Here is a 23,179-nt window from a genome sequence, read left to right as displayed (position 1 = left end):
CGCGTTTGCCAGACGAATTCATGTGGTGAGATTTGTCGAAGACGAGGAGGTTTTGTGCATTTTTCAAACTTTATGGACCACACAAAGTCGTGTGGTTGGGGGTGAAAATACGAGTTTTAATCATGTGGTGGGGTAGATTATAAATTTGAAAAGCTGGTTATCACGTGAGGTGGCGATAAACCACACGAATTCATGCAATTGACAAGTGAATTCATGTGGTTGACATGTAAATTCGTGTAGTGGGGGGCAAAATGCGCTTTTTCAAAGTTATCCGCCATACGAATTTGTGTGGTTGGATTCAAGAGGCAGAATAAGATTTACATAAAATTTTAGGGCTTTTTGATATTTTCCATATAAGGGGTAAATTTAAATTTGTGCACCTTAAGGTTTTTCAATGTGTAGAATTTAAATTTGATACTGTTTTTTTGAATAAGGTCTCTATGTACAAAATTAAATAATTTATAATATAAAATTGATATAAATTTAATATAATCGCCATTTAATTTTGATACAGAGAGCTAGACAAAAGAGAAAAATGGATGAAGACAGGGATGAAATGCGATTTCCTTTCGAAAAACACTTCAAGGCCCAAGTTACTACACGTGGATATAGAGATGTGGGAGTCATGTTCAAAAAATTATTAACAGAGAGACAATTACAAATTTTCGACGTACTTGTTTCAGACATTTCCTAGACTTAAAGCATAGCCAATTTAGTAGGGTTCTAATACATTCTTTTATCCTTAAAGCAATAAATAAGTTGATCTCAAGAGAAGAGTTATGGTTTCGAGTTAATGATGTGGATGTAATATTTAGTCTGTATGAGTTTGCCATTATGACAAGTCTTCGATTCAGTCATATGGTAGATATTAACATCTATATTCCATCAAAGGCCACAGATTGGATCCTTCAGACATATTTTCACAAGTGTAAATCAGTTACATATATTGATCTGAGTCGTGTTTTCTAGTAAAGGCTATGAGGGGAGGACAACATTGATACAGTAAAGTTAGCACTATTGTTTTATCTTCACATAGGATTATTAGGGAGTTTAGGTGTGGCAAATGATATATCGCTCTATATGTGATAATATATCCTGAATTTCTATAAATTCCAGCCCGAAAAATAATAAGGAAAACCAGCTTAAACAGTATGGTATCATGGGATTTTCTCCAATGTTTCAAGTAATTGTGACATTAATTAATTTAAAAAAAATTGTGTTTAAAATAGAATTGATTTAATACAATTGAAAATATATACAATACCCAATTTAAGTTGAAATTGTAGTTTTGGATATATGAGACACTAGACTCGTTACATCGATGGGTAGATATCTCGTCGGTTTTAAGAACTGCTTGAATATTGATATGACACACGAAAGACAGTCCAGGATGGGATTCTATCTCAACTATCTTTATCAGAGATGCAATAAGTATTAATTTGTTGTTGATTAACATATATATAAGGTATAATAACAAAGTGCATTGCAAAAAAATTTTGCAGGATGATGTTAATTTCCTACTAGTTTTATCTCTGGTAGAGAAATGTACAAACTGGTATGATGATATTGTTCAATACACAAGGATGTTGGTTAGCCGATATTCTTCATCCACATCACCCCTAGCGTCGCCAGGAGATGTATCATCAAGTCCTTTGATGTTAGTTCTCTAATCGTTGCTCCTCCTCCTACCGAGGCTCTTATTCAGCCTCCACTCATCGAGCCTTGTCTGATCAGCAACCCTGTTACAACCCCTATCGATGAGCACATTTCATCAGAGCCCATGCCTCTGCCCCCTACTACTGAGCACACGTCAGATGATTCTCTTGTCAGTGGACCAGATTTCTCCATTTATTACTTTGATGTTGTATTGGCTTGATAAGAAAATCTTATCTTAGATCGATTCACTAGTTTGGAGGCTAGTATGGAGGATAGATTTAGTCGAATTAAGGATAAAATAACTCATATAGAGGATAAACTGAGTTGTATAAAGGATATGATGACTCGTACGGAGGAGATACGATCTCATCATCATATAGATATTGTCCGATAGGTAAAAAAGTTAACAATTTACTAGATATTCCATCTATTTGTATATGTAATCATGTAAACCCTATAATAATTGTATATGTTGTTACAATCTTCTCGTGACAATGGTGATGGACTATTGAGAGGGGGTTCGACATTCTTGTCTCCATTTGCTATCGATGTGAGTGCTAAATGTTCGAAGTATATTAGAAATGATACTTTAGGAATACTTTTTGTTTTCTATTAACTCGTGAATATTAGAATTATTACAGTGTCAGTTGTTTGATAAAGGACCATCCAGAAAAGATCCTATATTGACTTTTGATGTGGGCAATGATATATCATCGCATAAGGTTTTTCCGATAACACCTTATACGATGGTTCAAGTAATTACAACATCCTTTGTAAATGTTATATCCGAATTCAACAATCGTTAATTGATTACCTGTTAATGAGTTTCTGTCAACATTGTCACAGTGGCCTGACATTTCTGAGGCTGATGGGAGATCCAGAGATAACATCAGCTCCAAAGTAGATATACGTACACCATCGACTATACATTTGTTAATCTCAATAAACGTAACTCTTTGATGAATCAATATAAATTTTATATCCGAATTCAACAATCTTTGATGAATTCAAAACTATCACTTTCTTCCACCCTAACTGTCTGTGCACGCCACTTACATTCTTTTTTAACACATTTAACCACCTATTTGCACGTGTCTAACTTATCCACTGTAAACTGATATCCCCTCTAAAGAACATCTTGATATATTGCATCAATGATATGTTGTTTACTTGAAAATAATGTATCAACTTTTGAAGAATCATTATCGCTTGACACTCTTGGGCTTCTAGATGTAGATGGCTGGTCAAGAAAAATAGGTAACCAATGAAATGCATCAATACGAACATTTCCACCATTAGGATTTGTTTTTGAAAAATTACTTGTACCTCTAATATCTTTATTAACATGTGTCTTCTCTTCAACCTCCGATTCCTCGACTGAAATATCATGCACAACCTTTCCATTAAGTTCACTCCACTCTGAAAATTTTTCTTTGTTGCCATTAAGAAATTCTTCTACGTGATATAATGCATCAACATTGTTTATGTACGCAAAATCTTCTTCTGAAAATTCTTGTTTCGGATTGATCCTAATATTTTAAATTCCTTTTATACCAATAGTTTGATTTTCTGGATAAATACTCGACTTACCATCTTGTAAATGCTCATTTGCTTGTTGAGTCTCATAACTACCATCATTAACTGTAGTTGTTACAAAAGCTAGAACACATTCTTTGAAAAGGTTAGACAGACCATTAAGAACCTCAACATCTTCATTATTCGAAATTTCTACTAGAATGTCGTTGTCAAGATGCTTTGGTTTTATGCTTAACTGAATGTTAAATATCCTTCGATCTATATTACACTTGTCGCTCACCATTTGGATTAATTCTTCGAATGTCGTGTGTTCTGAAATTTTAATATGAACTTCTTTTCACTTTCCAGAAATCTCTCTCAGATATGTTAAAAATGAAGAAAAATATATGGTTTATATAGAAATAAAGGAAGGGTAGTTTTGATATTATTTTACGGCATTTTTGTTTAAATCCCTTGAAATAAGGGTATTTTGGTTTATACCCCTAAATTAGGGATAATTTTGCTTATACCCTTAAAAGAAGGGTAATTTAATTAAGAGGGGTAGTTTTGGTATTTTATAGGATATTTGGGGTATTTTCGTTTAAATCATTTAATATATGGGTATTTTTGTTTAAACCTTAGAACTTGGGGTAAATTTTTTATTATCCCAAAAAAAGGGATAATTACTTTAATTTCCTATAATTTAACTCTAGGATCTATTATGATAGCAACAATAACAATAAATGAGTATCTTTCTAAAATTTTAAAAATGTTCTTCTATTTGTTTTGCAATTTCTTAAAAAAAGGTTATAAAATCTATAATTTTTTAAAATAAAATAAGATATGTCAATTGGATTGAGCCAAACAGAGACCCAACCCAAAACATAAATTTGAAGCCTATCTTAATAAGGCCGATCTAACACTATAATGTATCGGGCCTAGCTTATAGACCTTTTGGGTCGAGCCATGGGCTTTAATATTAAGCCCATGGGCCAGCTCGACCCAATCTATTACTATTTAAAAAATAAAAATAAAAAAATCAGAAAGTAGATGGCAGAAGAGCTTCTGCCTTTTAGAGTGTATGGTAGAATAATCTGGCTTTTTTTTTTTTTTGGTAAATAATATAGTATTAGACTAAAAAGAGTCTTGTCATGGGACAAGACCCCAGGTTAAGGAGAAAAGCCTTACCTCGGACAAGTCTCTGGTTAAGGCATGGAGAGATCCAACGATATGCACTACAACAACTGAAACTAAGTCACCACGCATAGAAGCATTATACTAGATACAAGTATCACATTTGACAAAGGTTACAATAGTACATCACATTCAATATCCAGCAACTTTGAAGAGCTAATGGAAGATTGATCTTGGCAGGTCCCATATCGAAGCAATGGTGTCATTTATGTGTGAGCTCAGGATGTTTGACTCGGGATGTTTGATAAGGGAAAGATTCTAACCCTCACACAATCCTTTATAGAGGCAATGATCCTTTCTTGCAGAGATTTACTTCTACCAAAGAAAACATTGTTTCGTTCACACCAAATGTGGTATATAGTGGCCATAAAACATAGTGTGCAAATGATGTGAAGTAGAGTATCCCACTTCCATTTGTTGGCACAATAAAGTACAAGAGAGCCCCATTGTTGGTGGGGATTATCCAAGAGGCATAGATCGACAATATAATTCCAAATGGAGGCAGAGTAGGAGCATTGAAAGAACATGTGTTCTATGTTTTCTGGAGCCAAATTGCAAAGACCACACACATTGTTTGAAATGATGTCGAGTTTATGTAGTTTATCCTTTGTTTTCATACCACCCTTAATACCCATCCATGCAATGAAGAAGTGTCTAGGGTAGTGTCTTTTGAACCAAATGATATTATGCCACGGAACTTTTGCTTTAGTCTCCCTTATACTGTTCCAAGCCGACTTGATAAAGAATTGACCATTGACACTTGGTTTCCACCAAAGGATATCATCACCAATTAAAAGGGCTGAAATTATGGTATTTTTTATTTCCATAAGAGTTGTAGAATTCGTCAATGGCCATTTCCATGCACCTTCTTCAATCATCTCCTTAACCTTGGAATACAATGGTAGCCTCGAGTCATATACCACCCTAGGACCATATTTGTCAATAAGGGGTCCTAAAGGATGTCAATTGTCATGCCAAAGATAAGTATTTTGCCCATTTTGCACAATTTTCTGGATTTTATCTTTAATGTTTTTCCTAAACAAAAATAATTCCCTCCAAACCCTAGAACAATTGCCATTTGGCTTGACCTCCCAAAAAATTTTGTTTCTAAGCCGATTATCATTTATCCAATCAGCCTATAAAGAGGTACCACCTTTTTGAAGGAGTTTCTAGATATGCTTCATTATAGAAGCTTTGTTCCGAGATTTGTTTTTCATAATACCCAAGCCCCCTTCCTCTTTTGGAAGAAAAATCTCATCCCAAGCAACCTTTGCCTTCTTGCTAGAGGTCATGTCTCCACTCCAAAGGAAGTTCCTAAGGTAGCCATTAATTACCTTATGCACTTTTACAGGGAGAATAAAGGTTGAAGATCAATATACTTGGATGCTAAATAGAATAGTCTTGATAATAACAAGTATTCCAGCATAAGAAAGGAATTTACTTTTCCAAGATGAGATTCTAGCCACAATCTTGTCAATGAGGGGTTTGCAATCATCAACTTTTAGTTTGGAGGATATCATAGGTACACCAAGGTACTTAAAAGGAAGTGCACCAAATTCAATGTCAAGGATTGATTTCAGGCACTCCGCTTCAAAATTATTGACCCCCGAAAGATAAAGATTGCTTTTGGTCAGATTTGTTCTAAGTCCGGACCATGAATGGAAGCAATCTAATGTGTCCTTTATAAAAGATATGAAATCCATATCCACCCTACAAAATAACATGAGGTCATCGGCAAAACATAAATGTGTAATATTATTTTTCTTACACTTCCAATAATGGCTGAAATGAGCATTCTCCTTTAGTTCACTAAGCATGCAAGAAAGCACTTCCATGGCAACGACAAAAAGGTGTGGGGAAAATGGATCCTCTTGCCTTAGTCGTCTAGTACTTTTGAAGAAGCCAACAAGTTCACCATTTAGGCCCACCAAGAACGTAAGACTAGTGATGCAAGTCTTTATCCAACTAATAAACTGCCACGACATATCAATGGTATCAAAGACAACAAACAAGAAATCCCAATTTAAGGTGTCATATGCTTTCATGATATCTATCTTTATGGAAAATTTCTTTTCATGAGTGTCCTTTTGATAGCTATGCATAAGCTCTTGGCATAAAAGAATATTTTCACCAATGCAACGACCTCCCACAAAAGCATCTTGAGTTTTGTTAATGAACTACGGAAGTATGGTTTTGAGGTGGTTTGCCATGATTTTGGTGATGCATTTGTACAATGTATTGCAACAAGCTATAGGCCTAAAATCCTTATAAAGAGAAGGGTTAGTAATTTTAGGAACAAAAGCAAGTATGGTGCAATTAACCTCTTTTAAGAGATGACCCGTTTTAAAAAAGTGTTTGATAGTCTTCACAACATCATCACCAATTATGTCTCATACTGCCTTGAAGAAATATGCACTATATCCATCTGGACCCAGAGCCTTGTTATTATCCATAGCAAAAATGGTCTTTTTGATCTCCTCCACTGAAATTTCTCTTATGAGCATATCCCTTTCCTCATGTCCAAGTTGAAATTTGACTAACTTTTTGAGCTTCTCATGATTCACATTAAAATACTCATTTCCATTTAGGACTGATTTGAAGTGCTTCACAAACTCCTTCTTGACCTCTTCTATGTTGTTTACAAAAGATCCATCCTCCATTTAGATCCCATAGATAGAGTTCCTATTCCTTCTACCTTTGATGCTCTTGAAAAAGAACTTCGTATTTTGGTCAACTTCCTTTAGCCAATGAACTTTTGATTTTTGTCTAGCCAAAGATTCCTCAGCTAATGAAAGGGATCTATAGGTTTCTAAATTGATTTTTTTCCTCTTGAGCAAGTTCCTCATCCAAAAAGTTAATATGGAGAAACTTTTGGATGTTTTTAAGTTGCTTCTTAGCTTCTAACACTCTTTCAGAAATATGGCCAAAAGACTTATTATTTAACTTCTTTAACTTACCTTTCAGTTTTTTAAGCTTGCTTATCACATTGAACATGGGGCTGCCTTTTCCTTCAAGGCTCCAAACTTCACCAACAATGTTGAGAAAGTTTTCATGGTGTGTCCACATATTAAAGAATTTAAAAGGAACTTTCCTGCAAGCTTCTATGGTTCCCATTCTTACCATGCAAGGAGAGTGGTCGGATATATAGGGGTTGAGGAAATGAGCCATATCATTCGGGAAAGTATCCTTCCAAGTATCATTAATAACAGCCCTATCTAGTTTGCATGTTATCCTCCTCTCGCCTTCACTACAATTGCTCCAAGTAAGGAGATGACCCATGAACCTTAGGTCATCCAATTTAGCCTCCCTAATGCAATTTCTAAGGTTTTCGCAATAGAAATTACCCTAAGTTACCCCACCAACCTTTTCTTAAGGATGTCTAATAGCATTAAAATCTCCCAATATACTTCAAGGGGAGTTTTGCATTATGTGAGATTTATTAATGAGATTACGCCAAAGGTCTTTTCTCTCCATGGGATTATTGCTGCCATAGACTATTGTCAAGCTAATACTAGTATTTTCCTTTACAAGCCTCACATCACAATACAAGTATGGGGCATTATCCATAATAACATTGAGCCTAATAGTAGCTTTATTCCATATAATCCAAATTCTGCCTATAGAACCATCCATCGCGTTACTACAATGTTCCCAACCTTCCCAAATACTATAACATACTATATTAACATTCGTATTATGTACTTTTGTTTCAAGAATAGCCATAATATCAATCCTATTTTGCAAAATGAATCTTCTAACCTCTTTTTACTTTATAGGAGCATTTAGGCCCTTAATGTTCCAGCATGCTAAATTGGTCATTTTGGAGAATCAATGGGGGATGAGCTCCACCTTTGTTTCACCAACTTCCTCCGTTGTGATTTGCTTAGAATGTTACCATTCTCCCTTTTGAAATCCACCTCATCAACTTTGATTTTGCCTCTAAAATGGTTTATTTTTAGAGATTTACAATGGTCATGATCTGCATCTTCATCTTTTGTAGGATTTTTCTCCACTTGCTCCAAATTTGTATGTTTGGCCACATTTGATATCACAATGTTGGATAAAGATGCACCATGAGTTGAGTCCAAGATATTAGATGAGACTAATTTCTTACATGTCTCATCTAATATGGTAACCTTCCCTTCATTATGAACTACCTTAATTCCACTAGGTTCATTGGTGGCTAAGGTTACAAAGTTGTTATTTTTTAACGCCCCCACATTATTGTCATAGTTATCCTTTCTGATCACTAACTTTCTCCTTGGGGTCTCTAAGTTAACTCTACCATTCCCACTGTTCTCCTCTATAGCTTGGTGATTTCATAATTTGCCATCCCTACTTTTGCACCTGTAGTTATCTCTTTACTAGTCTCCTTCTTTCCTTTATACAAGCTAAATTTCCCTTTATCAGTCTCTCTTTTTTCCACTGTCCTTTTACACTTTTCATTTCTATGACCAAACATCTTACACAAGTTGCATTTTAAAGGTTTCCACGCATACTCCAACCGGATTGCAACATTTTCTTTATTTGGTAGTACAAGCTCTATTGTATCCGGGAAATCATGGTTGACGCTAATCTCCACACAAATACTTGCATACTCCAGTCTACTCCTTTCTTCCGTGGCTAAATCCACATAAAGGGGACGACCTAGAACGCTAGCAATATGGCTAAATCCCTTCAAACTCCAAAATTCCAATGGAATTCCATAGAATTTAACCCACACTGCTATTTTCTTTATGTTTTCTGCACCACTGAAAGATTTTTTTCCCATCTCCTAACAAAAATGGGCTGCCCTCCAATCATCCATGTTTCTTCTTCTAGGACTTTAATCATACCCTCTACATCCTTGAATTTTAGAAGATAAAACTCTTATTCTAGTGGATATAATATCAACAAGACCATAATCGGTCCAATGACGGACTGCATACCTTTTGACAAGAAGAAAAGACATTCTTCTACCTATGAAGAAACCAATAGCACACTTCTCCCATCTCTTTTCACCTTTATCCGCAACTTCTGGAGGAGGGGAAATGAAGTATTTTCCCCCAGCAAGATTTTCCCTAGGAGGAAAGTATTCTAACTTCTATTTTGTTATTTTTTTTCCTTAAATAATTTGTTTCAAGAGCATTTACCTTCAACCGTTAGAACCAAGGAAGTGGTTCCTTGAAAAGACTCCTCTTATGGCTTGAAGAATGAGGGTTCCGAAGTGATTCCTTCTTTACAAGACTCCTTTTTAGAGGCATTTGAAGCACTACCTTCAGCATTATTGGTTTTGAGTGAAGAGGTATCATGGCATTTCATGCATGCAGAAAAACAAGTTGGCAAAGATATTTCCCTATTTGACATATCTTTTTCCAAAAAGTTTAGCCAAAAAAAGATGAAAATTCAGTCTATGCAAGGCACAACAGCCTATGCTCCATAGAAAAGCCAGGCACAAAGCATATGCACCATCGAAAAAAGAAAGAAACAGCTCTGCAAATGGAAATAAAGTATGTTGCATACACCAAAAGGGAAAGAACGAAAATAGATACAAAATAAAGCAGAAAATTTGAAATTTGAAAGTAGTAAGTCAAAGGCAAAATTTTATGAAAACCGCCAAGAAAGATAGAGGAAAAACAAGAGGAAACCTGGAAACAAAAGTTGGTCACCGAAGCAATGCAACCTGGAGATTGAAAACAAGGTACTAAAATGAAGAAAGAAACAAGAAACTAGGGCAAAGGTTACACAATACTCAAATAAAAACTAAAACTAATGATATTGAAGGATGATCGAGAGAGTGAAAATGAGGAAAAAAGCAACCATGAAGGGAGGAGCTGGCAACCAATAGGGTACCGAACTAGAAAGTCGGTGCTGGAAGGGCCACCAACCAAGGATGAGATTGACGGAAGGTGGGAATAGCTAAAAGGAAAAAGATAAGATTTTAGAAAGATGAGAGAGCATTTTCAAGAGAGAGAAAACTTATATCGGATCAGGTGCAAACTGTTAATCTGGCTTCTACCACAAAGTTAAAAGCCTTTTAAGTTTTTTTTTAAATTTATTATTTATTTTATATAAACCAATTCAACTCCTCTTCAATTTCAATTTCTCTCAATCTTAATTTTTTCGTTATATTCTCAATCTCATTTTCTCTCATCAACTCTTTTTTAAAAATTATCTAAATTGACAAATAATAATTCTTTGTGTTTATAATTTCATTTTCATTTTAATTTTATCATTACAAAATATTACAAATGGCTCTAATGTCAAAAGAATTTAAAAATTTAGATGTTAAAAATGAGTAGATAAATGATATAGTATATATATTTTATTTATGTTCGTATTTACACAGTATGTAAATTAATTAATTTATATTATATTATAAACTTATAATATTTTTCAACATGTATGAAGGATCGAATGACCTAAGAGGCGGGATGAATTAGGTAATTTAAAACAATTTTTACCAAATTAGAGAATTAAAACAATTTATTCAAATAAATGAATGTTGCCTATTTTTTTAATTCAATTTATGAGAATAACAAAAATATTTCAAATAATCAATACAGTAAAAAATAACATAACATAAAGTATGAGTTTAAGGGAAGAAAAAATCAAACACGCGATATATAGTGGTTCGACTCAACCCGACTTACGTTGACTCCTCCAAGCTTTCTCTCTTGGAGTATTCCACTAATCCTTGGTTGACCAAAAACTTAACTAAGCTTTTTTTCACAACAAATAGCTCCTAAGCTACTATTAACCTTTACAAATGTTAAAACTCAATTTCTCTCACTAGAAATTTTCTAATCTCTCCAAGAGTGAACCTCACTCTTTTTTTAGTATGAAATCGAAATATAATCTCTTTCAAAGAGTGCATATGAAAGTTCAAGCTTAGTACAAGTCAATGCAAATGAAATTTCAAAGTGTATGAGCAAATGTTTTGATTAGAGAAGAGAATTTGCAAGTAAATAGCTCAAAACTAATTTGTTTTCAAATATGTGAAAGTTCTTGGTGGCAAAAGTTTTTTCGAATGAATTTGATTGAGTTTATATAGGGATAAATGAGGAAAGTTACTATTGTACAAAAAGACTAGCCGTTTTAATTTTCCAGAAAACGTAAAATTCGATCGATCGGATGTAATTCGATCAATCAAATGTGAGGTGGCACTCCCGTGGTGCCTATATGGCGCTAGCCATTAAAACGTTCAAACCAAAATTTGGTCGACCGGATTTAATTCGGTCAATCAAATTTTTGAAAGTCAAAATGCATGGTTTCTAGACAATTCTGAAGCTGCCATCGAAGAATTTGGCTAGTCAAATTCGGTTGACCAAATTTTACTACATTTTACCCCCTGAAGTTTCAAAAATTATAATTTGACCCCTAAAACTTTGAAAAGTGACAATTTAACCCATTTTTGAAAATTCTTTCAAAACCAACTTTAAAATATGAAAATGTAGCTTGCAAAACTTCATCATTTTAAATGAATTAATAAACTTTAGTGAAAAAATTGACATAACCCAATAAGTTTGAACAACAATATTTTAACCCAAAATGTGAAAGATATGAGAATAAGTTTTCAAGTGGGCTATCACATGCAAATAAATATTCTAATCAAAACAAATGCTCCAAATTACAAATATATCTACCTAAACTTGAGTTTTACTTCAAATCTTCAAGAATTCTTCACTTGAGTCTTGTCTTCATTTTCATCTTGAAACTCCTTCAAGTGCATTAGATAAATTCTTATAATCTAAACTCACACTTAAGTAAAATCATTAGTTAATATGCTTAGGGATATATTAGTTTGTTACCATCAAAATAAGAGCAAAATGACTCTTTGAGTCAACAATCTCCCCTTTTTTGATGATAACAAACACATTTGCACTTCAAGAAATTTTATAAAATATATCAATAAATGTAATTCCTTGAAGTTAAGAAACACTTGATTTTTAGAGAAATTTTGCAAGAGTTCGCCTTAAAAAATCAAGTTTCCTCCCCCTGAATATATGCAAATAATAATATATCCAACATTAATCTCATCAATCAAATATATTCTCATCAAAATATCCACAATTCCACAACGTCAATAAAATATTGCATCATAATCAAATATATATCCTCATAATCTTTCATAACCACATCAAAGTATCCATAGCGTCAATCGTCAATCAAACAATGTATAAAAATGATATAATCAAGGAGACAAAAGAAAACTAACATGTAGAAATAATGTAAAAACAAATGATCACCAAAATGGCCCAAAAATAAGCATAAAGACAATGTCTAAATATATCGATAATCATCCATAACCACATCAATGCATGAAGACAATGTCTAAATAGAGATAATCAACAAAATAAGAGTATATAAGGAAAGTCCCTACATAACAAAAATATAATGAAAAATAGAGATAAACTAATAATGAGGCGGAGGCGGAGGAAAACGACGAAGAAGCTCATTTATGCCACCCTTAAGCTTGGCTTGAAGATCGACAATGCTAGCACGAACAATAGCAAAATCAGAGAGAACCTTAGCACGAAGATCGATAAGCTCAACAGATAAAAGAGAGATAGGATTAACAGTTGAGGTAGTGGGAACTCGCTCTAGTAGCCATCGTAGATCTTTTGTCAGAAGGACACACTTGTAACTCGAATGAATCTCGATCTTTATCTACCTCAGCATCATTGTCATTGGTATCAAGGTCATCAGTTGGAGCATCAGGTGCCTAGGGCTCAACATCAATATCAACGCCTAGATCATCGATAGCCTTATCGCTACTAGATACTATCTAAAAAATGTGATGCCATACATCATTGTGCTGACGAAAGCCCATAGCACAGAGGTTTCAAAGAGTATATAGATCAACAATTAGCTCAACATATGGCTCCTCAAGGAAGGAAACTCCCACCTCTGAAAGAATGAATGTGATGATGGGTGCATAAGGTAAAAGATGGGTGCGATGAGAGAGAGTAAAGACTATCAGATCAAAAATGACATGACAAAGGTCTATAGGAGACCCTTGGAGGAGATGCAAGAGGAGATAGAAGTCAACTATTTTGACTTCACTAAAATGACCAGATTTCGACATAAGAGTATAGCCGATAATATTATGAAGGAGATGAGTAGATGGAATGAGATGCCTATAGGGCGAATGAGTAACTACATCATGGTCAAGATTGCCCGTCATAGCTCGAAGGGCATCAAGATATAATGGGTCAGTGAAATGCCACCCTCGAAGGGAAAAAAAAGGGCCACGAACAACAAGAACATCCAAGGTGACACGAAGGCTAGTAGGAGAGAAATGAATATCGTGGCCTCGGACAAAAAAGGTGGCTTCATTATGAAGCTGATCAAACTCTATGTTCACATAAAATTCACGAACAAATGTAGGATAAACATAACCTTCTAATGTGACAAAACGAGTCCATTTGAATCTATCAAAAAGAGTCATAAGGTTGAATTACGCTAACAAATTAAAATTAATTCGACGAGTTTTGTACAAACCATGACGACTATAACGATCAACATAAGTCACAACAACTTGGGTAGAACGAAAATGAGTCTGATCAAAGGGAGTCTCTAAAGGCTCAACTTGATCGATAGGTGCTAAAGATCTAGTTCTGACATTTCTAGATGACCTAAGGGCATGCCTAACACTACTACGACGAGTGTTAACCATAATTGCAAAATATGAGAATATACACAATAAACACACAAAATCTAACGACCTATGCTAACAAATTGCAAACTGAAAATTTTAAAAGATAAAACAGAGAGCAATAGAGGAAATACTACACAAAACATGATGACATGTGATGAAATGGAAAGCTACGTCAAATGTACGTACAAGGACAGAATCATAATTTTGCATAAACAAACCCGGATTAGAAAATTGGTGCATTTCCATCAAGACAATACAACAACATATAAACTCAATTCTGGAAATTACTGTTCATACGACATAGTAGCAATTTGTCTTTCAATTTTAATCAATCAAATGACCTCCAAATCATACAAATTATATATAAATAGAAAATACATTCAAAGAGCTTTCTAATGGTATATAATAGCAATCACAACTCAATCAACAAGGCATTCAAAACTTGTCTCAAAGTTTGTTGGAAAAAACTGGAAATTGCAAAATCATACACTGTGAACAGTATCCGAGGCATACAATACACATTCACACCTTTACACTTTGGATTTTAAGGGTAACAAGAAAATTAACCAAGGCATAAAGGAAAGTTCCACAAACCTTGGGATCTTCCACCACCAATTCTTCCTCTAAGATGAATTGAATAAAGGAACAAATAAAGAAAGAAAAGCTACAAAACTTTGCTTGAAAACTTTACTATCAAAGGAGTTTAAAGTTTACAAGTAAAAAAGCCACTCTTATATACAAGAGGAAGTGGCGACAAAATGAGCATTAATTAGACAAGTAAGTTATGCCTTTCATTTAAGCTTGACCAATCAAATAAACTAAAGTCATACCATATTGATGAAGAAAATAACAAAAAGGAACAATTTTCCCTAAAAAGTGGAACTATGTCCACCAACTAAAGTTACTTACTTCGTTTTTAGTTGCAATTCAACTAAATGGGCTTTATGGCATCTTGGGCTCCAATTTAAGTGATGAGTGGCTGCCTCATCTACTTAGGCTTCAAAGTGGGCTTGTAGTTGGCTTCCTGGACTCATTTAAGCTTCTATTTCATTAAGGCCTTGGATGCAAGTAATAGGAGTGCACCCAAAAGTAAAGTTAGGCCAAATTGGAGATGGCAAAGGTTCTTTTGACTTGCATAGAGTTTTTCCCTCATTCCTTTCATTAGCTTGGTTGAGTGGTACATGGCTAAAACTTAGGGGCTAAAAATGTTGAAGTGGCTAGAGATACATTAAAAACTAAGTGCACACCATAATTGAAAATGATGATAAAATGACAGTGGTAACAGTCGATTGTAAGGGGTGTTTTTATGAATAAAATCGAAAATGGATATGGAATTTTGGAGGTTTTTTATATGAAGCCAATATTGAAAAATTGATGCTTGGAACTTGGAAGAATGATGCTAGAAGTGATGATTTTGTAGTCAATCTGATGAAAAATTAACAAAATTTTGGAATTTTGGATGAAATTTAAAAAGCTAGGGTTTAGGGTTTAATGAGATTTGGGGGAATTTAGGGCAAAATGTGGTGTTTTTGGAAGGGGATTTTGGCTTAAAACAAGTAGAAATGATGTGGGGAAGTGATTGAGAGCAAAAATTTTGAGTTTAAAGTGGATTATGGTGAGCTTGGAGCATTTGGTTGAGAGAAAAAGGGAAGAAAGCTTAAGGATTTTGAAAAAGAAAATCAAGCCTTTGGTTTGCCCTTATACGCCTGATTCAGTTGATTCGATGGACCGAATTTTGCAATTCTACAGCTGAATTTGCAAAATCCTTGTTAATTTTTTTATGCATTTGGTGATTTCAATTTGAACATAAATGAGTTCAAATGATTCAATTATGCACTATTGATTAAAAAAAATGTAATTTAATGCAAAATATGATGAAAATTAAATCAAACACATTAAGAGAAAAAAATGCAAAAATAATGGATACAAGAGGAAACATCAAATACGATCAAACATTAAAATGATGCATAAAACATATATTGACATTTTCAATTCATCCACTAATTTTGATGATTCTATAATAATATTTAAGTGCAAATGCTAATGTGGTGATTCTATAATCCCAAGTTCACCTCTAATTTTGCAAAAACATTTTTCCCCAAGAGGTTTTGTAAAAATGTCCGCAAGTTGAATTTCGGTGAATACAAAGTCAAGACAAATATCACCCTTTTGAACATGGTCTCGAATAAAATGATATCTAATTTCTATATGCTTGGTTCGAGAATGTTGAATGGGATTTTTGGTTAAGCTAATAGCATTTGTGTTGTCACACAAGATTGGAGTTTTAGATAGGCTAACTTCATATCCCTAAGGGTTTGTTACATCCACAAGGCTTGGGCACAACAACTACCGGCAACAATATATTCCGCTACTGTGGTCGATAAAACTAGAGAGTTTTGTTTTCTTGAAAACCATGAAACTAATGCATGTCCTAGAAAATGACAAGTATCGCTAGTACTTTTTCTATCGACTTGGCTCCCGGCAAAGTCGACATCCGAATAGCTTACTAGGTTAAAAGAAGTTTTTCTAGGATACCACAAACCTAAAAATCTAGTGCCATGTAAAAATTTGAAGATTCTTTTAAAGGCTTTTAAATGAGATACCTTGGGACATGATTGGAATCGAGCACATAAGCATACACTAAACATAATATTGGGTTTACTAGTGGTTAAATATAAAAGAGAGTCAATCATACCTTTATACATTTTAACATCAACATTTTGCCCACTTTCATCTTTGGTGAGTTTGATAGTTGAACTCATTGGTGTACTTGAGGCTTTTAGTCTTTCCATGCCAAACTTTTTTAATAAGTCCTTGATGTATGAAGATTGGTTGATGAAGATACCCTTTTTGCTTTGCTTGATATTAAGTCAGAGAAAATACTTCCCATCATGCTCATTTCAAATTCTTTGCTTAGGAGATTAGAAAATTCTTCACACAAAGAGGCATTAGTAGATCCAAAAATGATATCATCAACATAAATTTTGAACCAAAAGCATATTATTTTCTTTTCTCTTAATAAACAATGTAATATCCACTTTTTCAATGCAAAAGCATTTTCAAGCAAGAATTTACTCAAACGTTCATACCATGTTTGAGGTGCTTGTTTTAAACCATAAAGAGCTTTTTGAAGTTTAAAAACATGGTTTGGGAAATCATGACTTTCAAACCTGAGAGGTTGTTCAACATAAATGTAATACCCTCAGGTATGTTCCAGGGGCATTTACGTCTTTTAACCCTGTTTTGCGATACTTCCAATGTTTTAAATATATATATATATATATATATATATATATGTATGGGTGCATTTATATAAATATACATATGTAAATAAATACAAAAAGAAAACCAAAAAAAAAAAAGGAAAGAGAAAAAGGGAGATAAAGTTTAGATAAAGGGAGAGTAAAGTCAACAAAGGCATCTCATCCCATTATTTTTCTATCATCTTCTTCTCCCGTAAGCTCCAGCAGCCAGCCTCCTTTCATGTTCTTTTCTTTTGTTTTGTGAAGCCAAAGGAAGAAATTGAAGAGATATTGGAAGATAAAATAAAAAGAAAAAAAGAAAAGCACCTTGGAAGCTTTGGTAACCAAAGATCTTCTTCCTTTCCCTTTCATCTATGTTTATATGCATGTTATGTGAATATATTAGTGTGTTTTGGTATTGATTTAAAGTTGTCTTGGTGATAAAGGAAGCAAAACAAAGAGGAGGAAACCAACTTACAAAGATTTGGCTTGAAACAAGGTAAGGAGTTTCCTCCTTGATATGTCACATGTTTTAGGCTTTTGGTTCCTTAGATCTATGTTATAAATGTTGATTTTGATGTTGAGGAATATTGTTTTGCCATTTGGGATGTCTATGTATGTGATTTTGTTCATGGCAGAAAGTTACATAATATTTACAGTTTTTGCCACTGAGTTCGTCCCATGTTTTGGCTGCCTTATTTGATGAATTATGAGTGCTATTATATCTTGTTGGAAAGCTCTTTGAATGATCTTTCCAATGATATATAGCTTGTATGAATTAGAGATCATTTGGACTGTTAAAGATTGTATAAACCGAAAGGACTGCTTTATCAAATAAACAGGGGAGGCAGTTTTTGCCACTGAGTTTATCTGCTGTTTTGACTGCCTGATTGAATGAATTATGAGTGTTATTATAGCTTTTTGGAAAGATCTTTGAATCCTCTTTTCAACGATATAAAGTTTGTATGAATTAGAAACCGTTTGGGCTGTTAAATCGTATGAAAAGAATGCTGCCCTGCTAAATGTCTGTTCTGTGAACAGTATGTCGTAATTTTATCACTGAGTTTAGCTCACGTTTTGACTGCCTTATCTATTGAATTATGAGTGTTATTATAGCTCGTTGGAAAGACCTTTGAATCCGCTTTTCAACGATATATAGCTTGTATGAATTAGAAACCGTTTGGGATGTTAAATTGTATGAAAAAGAAGGCTGCCCTGTTAAATGACTGTTCTGTGAACAGTGTTTCATAATTCTGGGCAAGAAGGAAAGAAAGAAAGAAAGAAAGAAAGAAAGAAAAGGAAGAAGGAAAGAAAGGAAGGGAAAGGAAAGGAAAGGAAAGGAAAGAAAAGAAGAAAATAAAAAGAAAGAAAAACAAGAAAAAGAATTTAAGGCTCAAGATTTAGGGGTCGTCTCAAGAGTAATGTCTGGTGCGTTATGAATAAATTTAAATGGAAGCAAAATTAGTAAGATATAAGACCCGCATGCATGCTATAAACTATGAGGGGGCACTTTCCACTACACCGCCCGCAGTAGGGCACGTCCGCAGTAGGACACGTCCGTAGTAGGACATAGACCCCTAGTAGGGTCCGCTCGCAGTAAAGCATGCTCGCAGTAGAGCTCAATTCAGATTCAGAAATAGTGTAGTGAAAGAAAAAGAGCTTGAGCTTAGAAAAGTGCCAAATCCCTATAGTTAGCTTCCAGAAAGTATTAAATAGACACCAGATAGGACAAAGTATGACCCAAATAGTAAAGAGTGAACTAAATTATCCCCTCAATCTCTTATAAAGGTTAAGATGTGAGGTTGAGTCCCAAAAGTGAGTTAGAACAGGAAAAAAAAAAAAGGATAGTTTACTTGATTCTTTCCCCTTATTGAGTGTTCTTATCACTCACTCCCTTTTCTTTCCTGATTGCAGGTACAGGTGATCGAGGTAGCTGCGAGGCAGGGTCAGGTCAGCGTAGATAGATCCGGCTGGAGCAGGTTATCTCTGGTTTATATTACTTGCATACAGTGGCATGTTTTTATCGACTTTTGACTTTTTGAGATTATGGTACAGTTACATATGATTACTCCCTGTTTTCAGATACTTTCAAATGAGTCTTCATATGAGTATATACATCTTTTGTTCGCTTCCAGATTTTTAGTTTTCTTGGAATACTTCCTAAACACTTTTAATGATGCGTTTATTGTAAAGTATTTTTAAAAAGAAAAAAAAATAGACGCTACGAATATTAATTCGTAACATTTCTTCTTCGGTGGGTAGTACTACTAGGGAGGGATGTTACAATAAACTTCCTCCATGATAAATCCATTTAAGAAAGCACTTTTAACATCCATTTGATATAAAATAAAATTTTTAGAACATGCAAATACCTAAAGCATTCTAATGGATTCTAGTCTAACTACCAGTGCAAAATTTTCTTCAAAATTTGTTCCCTCTTCTTGGTTGTAGCCTTGAGCCACTAATCTAGCTTTATTTCTAACAACCACTCTGGATTCATCCATCTTGTTTCTAAAAACCCATTTGTGCCAATAATAGATTAATGATCTAGACGTGGGACTAGTTCATAAACATTGTTTCTTTCAAATTGATTTAGTTCCTCTTACATGGCTAAAATCCAAAACTCATCATTTAATACATCATAAAATGTTTTTGGTTTAAATTGTGAAAAAAATGCAAAATTATTACAACGATTAAAGGATGATCTAGTTTTAACACCTTGATTTTTCTAACCAATAATTAATTCTTTAGGATGAGTATTTGCATACCTCCAAGCCTTAGGAAGATCTTTATCTTTATCTTCTTCATGTTTTGGCTCTTGTTTTGTTTCATCCTTAACATCATTTGGTGAATCATGAATTTTTGTTTGGTTTCCATTCTTAACTTGATCATCATCAATATCAACTTGCACACTAGTTAAAGATTAGATTGATAAAAAATGTCATGCATAGATTCTTCGACTATTAGTGTCCTTTTGTTAAATACTCTATATGTTTTACTAGATGATGAATATCTAAAAAAAATGCCAATGTCCGATTTTGAATCAAATTTTCCTAAATTTTCTTTTGTGTTCAAAATAAAACATTTGCAACCAAAAACTTTAAAATAACAAATATTTGGTTTTTTGTTTTTCCAAAATTCATATGGAGTTTTATCTAAAGATGGTCTTATTAAAATACGATTTAAAATATAACATGAGGTTTTTATGGCTTCTGCCCAAAAATATTGAGGTAAAGTTTTTTTATTTAATATGGTTCTAGCCATCTCTTGAATTGTCCTATTCTTTCTTTCAACAACACCATTTTGTTAAGGAATTCTAGGACAAGAGAATTGATGTTCAATATCATGCTCATCACAAAAGTTTTCAAATAAATGATTTTCAAATTCTCCTCCATGATCATTTCTAAAGTAAGAAATATGCATTTTTTTTTCCTTTTGTATTTTCTTGACAAATTTTGAAAATGCATGAAGGGCTTCATCTTTTGATGCAAGAAAAAGTACTCAAATGAATCTTGAAAAAGTACTCAAATGAATCTTGAAAAATCATCAACAATAACAAAAGCATAATGTTTTCCACTTAGACTTGTGATTCTTGAAGGACCAAAAAGATCAATATGAATAAGTTGTAAAGGTTTAGATGTGGAAATATGAGTTTTACTTTTAAAAGATTTTTTTGTTGTTTGTCAAATTGACATGTATCACAAATTTTATTTTTAACAAAATCTAATTTTGGAAGACCTTTGACAAGCTCTTTCTTGGAGATTTTTGAAATTAAGTCCATGCTAGCATGACCTAATTTTCTATTTCACAACCAACTATTTTCATGCAATGCGGAGAAACATAAATTTTTATGATATGCATTTTCTACATCTATAGTGTAAACATTTCCATCTCTATTTCCTACACAAATTGTTTTTCCATCATTCATATTTTCTATAATGCAACTATTTGGCTCAAAAATAACTTTAAATCCTTTATCACATAGTTGACTAATGCTAAGGAAATTATGCTTAAGACTATCTACCAAAAGAACATTTTCAATGATAATATGAGAGTTGTTACCAATATCTCCAATGCCAATAATTTTATCCTTCGCGTTGTCTCTAAAGGTAACATGTCCTCCATCTTTCTTGCTTATTGTCGAGAAAAGTGAAATCTCTCCGGTCATGTGTCTTGAGCAAGCACTATTGAGGAACCATTTGCTTTTCTTCCTTTTGTTTTTTGGTTCCTAAACACAATGAGAGATTCAAGAATTTGTCGTAGGTACCTAAATCATGTTGGGTCTTTAGTGGTTAGTTTTTGTTCCCTTAGAAACCCATACTTTCTTAGTGCCTCTATGATGTTTTTTTTTAATTGGGCAAAATGATGAGATATGACCTTTATTTCCATAATAATTACAAGTTATATTTGATTCACTTGAAGTTGATACTTTAATGAAATAATTTTTTCAGTATTTTGCTTTGATAAAAGGTTTATAACCAAGTCTTCTTTTGTTTAAAACTTCCCTGTGTACACCAAGCATTTTATCAAGAATATTCTTTTCATTTTTAAATTTTAAAACTATTTCACTTAAATCCTTTACTCCCTTTTTTAAAACTTCAATTTCACTTTCTATAATTTCTTTTTCCTTTTTAGCTATGCAAAGATCATTTTCAAACTTTTGTTTTTTTTTTTTAAAATGGAGCACTTGTTTTCTTTATTTTCATTTCCTTTAAGCTTAAATATTTTTTGGTTAAGAGTTTCATTTTCTTTCTTTAAAGACTCATTTTCCTTTTCCAAGTTAAAATTTTTCTTTCTAGGAGTTGCATTTTTAGATATACAAAGAGCAAGTTTTTTATTTATCTCTTCAAATGTATCATATAACTCTTCATATAAGGGGTTTTCATCTATCCCATCATTTATATCATCTAAATCATCATAAGTATTAGATGAGTTAGATTAATTATCTTATTATTTGTAACTGTCATAAAACATATGTTGGCTACTTTATTATCCTCCTTTTCGGATTCACTTTCGTCGTTATCATCCCACGTAGCCTTCATTGCTTTCTTTTTCAATCTATCAATTTTGAGGAGAGGACAATCATATTTGATGTGTCCCGGCTTCTTGCATTCATAGCACACAACTTATTCTTTCCTTTGTTTTCTCCTCTTTCACCTTTAGAAGCCTCTTTTTTGTGAAGTTTCCATTTCTTCTTAGCTTTCTATTTCTTAGAAGCTTTCCAATATTTCTAGTCAAGAGTGCAATGTCTTCATCTTCATTATTTGATGTCTCCGCTTCTTCTTCTAGAAACTTTTCATTATCTTTGATGGATGATTTGAAGGCGATGCTCTTTTTCTTCTTCTCCACTTCTTCAATTTGTCGTTGCTTCATAGTAAGCTCATGAGTGAGACGTGAACCTAAAAGCTCTTCAAGAGGTAAAGTCTTGACATCTTTTGCTTCTTCAATTGTCGTCACTTTAGGATCCCAAGAAGGAGGCAAACACCTAAAAAGTTTCTTGACATTTTCTTGGTTAGTATAAACTTTACTAAGATTTTTCAATTCATTCACAATAGTAATAAATCTATCAAACATGTCACTAATAGTTTCATCTTTACTCATCTTAAATAACTCATATGAGTGTGTGAGCATGCTAATTTTAGTTTCCTTGACTTGTGAAGTTCCCTTATTTGACACCATCAATAATTTCCAAATTTCTTTAACCGAGGTACAAGCTTGTACCTTGTTAAAGTTATATTCATTTAATGCACAATATAACACATTCATAGCTCTAGTATTAATGACAATATTTTTCTTATCTTAAGGGGTCATTTCTTCCTTAATTTTAGACAATTGTTTTCCATCTACTTCTTTCATAGGAACAAAAAGTCCATCTTGCACTACATCCCACAATTCATAATCACTTTAAAGGAAAATCAACAAACGATTTTTC

The 23,179-nt window shown here is 33.5% G+C and overlaps 1 protein-coding gene across 1 annotated transcript; it reads right to left on the bottom strand.

The window, feature by feature from the left end:
- Positions 1 to 8,668: 8,668 nt before the first annotated feature.
- LOC123223995 lies at positions 8,669 to 9,136 on the bottom strand. Its single transcript, XM_044647479.1, has one exon. The coding sequence runs from the start codon at positions 9,134 to 9,136 to the stop codon at positions 8,669 to 8,671; it is 468 nt and encodes a 155-aa protein (XP_044503414.1).
- Between the last annotated feature and the right edge of the window lie 14,043 nt (positions 9,137 to 23,179).

The sequence above is a fragment of the Mangifera indica genome, chromosome 8, assembly GCF_011075055.1.
Source record: "Mangifera indica cultivar Alphonso chromosome 8, CATAS_Mindica_2.1, whole genome shotgun sequence".
Classification (NCBI taxonomy): Eukaryota; Viridiplantae; Streptophyta; class Magnoliopsida; order Sapindales; family Anacardiaceae; genus Mangifera; species Mangifera indica.
The sequence above is the reverse complement of the archived record's forward strand: the minus strand, read 5'-3'. Positions and strand labels throughout refer to the sequence as shown.

Bases quoted from the DNA above. Each gene is read 5' to 3' on its own strand.
- LOC123223995 (XM_044647479.1), bottom strand. From the start codon at position 9,136: ATGGGAAAAAAATCTTTCAGTGGTGCAGAAAACATAAAGAAAATAGCA.